Raw genomic sequence first — 1,898 nt, forward strand, 5'->3', positions numbered from 1 at the left:
TAGCCGGGTGTGGTGGCGGGCGCCTGTAATCCCAGCTACTCAGGAGACTGAAGCAGGAGAATCGCTTGAATCTGGGAGGTGGAGGCTGGAGTGGGCCGAGATTGCGCCACTGCACTGCAGCCTTAGGCGACAGAGCGAGACTCCGTCTCAAAAAACAAAAACAAAAACAAACAAAAAACACAACAAAACACATGGTCCGAAAAAAGGATATACTCTCTTCCACCCTAGAACCAAGGCAGGTTTTTATGACGTCTCTCTCATATGCACAAGACAAACATTCAAGCACTGTCATGGATTCAGAACTACTGGGTTCTTAGGCTTTCTATTCATTCAGAGGCGTGACTGATCGTTCTTCATCCAGGTCCACACTACCATATAATATAATCTGCTATTGCTCCAAAATATTTAAATGGTCGTGCAACTAAAAAAAAAAAATCCTTCCAGATTCAGAATTCTAGCAGTCCTCGTTACAAAGAGCAAAATGATTCTGCATTTAAATCAGTCAAATTTGAGTTGCTTGGGCAGAACAATGCTTTTACAACATCCTCGAAACTGTACTCTTGAGAACAAAAACTCCTGCATTTCCATTTATTATCAGCATTCTATAAACACGTCATCCCACGAAAAGGCTTGGATACAAAAGTAATCACATTATTTTTCACACATATAACTTTATTTATTTATTTATTTATTTTTTTGAGACGGAGTCTCGCACTCTTGCCCAGGCTGGAATGCAGTGGTGCGATCTCGGCTCACTGCAAGCTCCGCCTCCCTGGTTCACGCCATTCTCCTGCTTCAGCCTCCCGAGTAGCTGGAACTACAGGCGCCCGCCACCACCCCCGGCTAATTTTTGTATTTTTAGTAGAGATGGGGTTTCACCGTGTTAGCCAAGATGGTCTCGATCTCCTGACTTGGTGATCCGCCCGCCTCGGCCTCCCAAAGTGCTAGGATTACAGGCGTGAGCCACCGCGCCTGGCCACACATATAATTTTACAAAGTTGCATGAAAATATGCCAGTTTGCATCTTCAAACGCCAAGCACGGTGATGAAAGGCCACCATAGACCGCAGCTTTAAAGTTTAGGCTTAACAACATTTGCTCTGTTCTAAGGCATACCTACTTTTTAAACCACATAATTTCATCAGGGTCTGCGATGCCAAACTCCCTCATCTTCTTCACCATGATGGCACTTTTCCTGACAGCCACCTCATAACGCTGGCTGCGAGTGAGGAAGTTCAAGTCCTCATGCTGGAAGTCTGGGTCGTTCAGGATCATGTTCTCTGGAAGGGGGTTAAAGGGCATTAAAAGGCAGACAGACACTCGGGGCTCCGTTCCACCCTCCCTGAATCACAATAGGCTTCAGAGTCGCGGACACACCTCGGGAATGGCGATATCCCCCCACCAGGGACACAGGCTGTTCCTCGAAGTGGGGGTCCCGGCTCCCCTAACGCTGGGCCAGAGGGCCTAGGCCCCACAGCGCCCCTGACTCCGCATCGAGGGAGTCTCCAGCTTTTCTCGGGAAAGGAGGGAGGTCTCGCCCGCCGCCCTCACCGATCTCTCGGCGGCGCCGGGTTTTCTCGGGGCTGCCGTCCAGGATGTGTGTAAGCAGCTCCGGGTTGAAGCTGGCGGAATCCCGCTCCCTGCGCAGGTCCGGGTTCATGGCGACGACCAACTGGCAGCGAAGTAAGCACCAACCGAGGCGGCAGTGACAATCTAAACCCGCAGCTCCAGCGCCGGCCGGACCCTATGAGGTAGCGTCAGGACGGCGCAAGTCCCCGCCTCCGCTCGCCCGGCCCGCCCCGGCCCGCCCCTTCTTTCTCCGCGGCCCTTCGGCGCGTGACAGCGGCCCAGACGGAGGGGACGATGTCCGCGGCGTGACTGGGGCCGGTCGCGGGGCAG

General features: G+C 52.4%; 1 protein-coding gene across 3 annotated transcripts in view; it reads right to left on the reverse strand.

Annotated features, from left to right (window-relative positions):
* Positions 1-1,717, reverse strand: part of ACOX1 (acyl-CoA oxidase 1) — a 32,894-nt gene extending 31,177 nt beyond the window's left edge. The window contains 2 exon segments of one of the 3 annotated variants that reach the window (NM_001131908.2): positions 1,120-1,279; positions 1,551-1,688. In NM_001131908.2, the coding sequence (NP_001125380.1) occupies positions 1,120-1,279; positions 1,551-1,659 (269 nt within the window). In that variant the 5' untranslated portion in view covers positions 1,660-1,688. 3 annotated transcript variants of the gene reach the window in all.
* Between the last annotated feature and the right edge of the window lie 181 nt (positions 1,718-1,898).

Source organism: Pongo abelii, chromosome 19 (assembly GCF_028885655.2).
Source record: "Pongo abelii isolate AG06213 chromosome 19, NHGRI_mPonAbe1-v2.0_pri, whole genome shotgun sequence".
NCBI classification, from domain to species: domain Eukaryota; kingdom Metazoa; phylum Chordata; class Mammalia; order Primates; family Hominidae; genus Pongo; species Pongo abelii.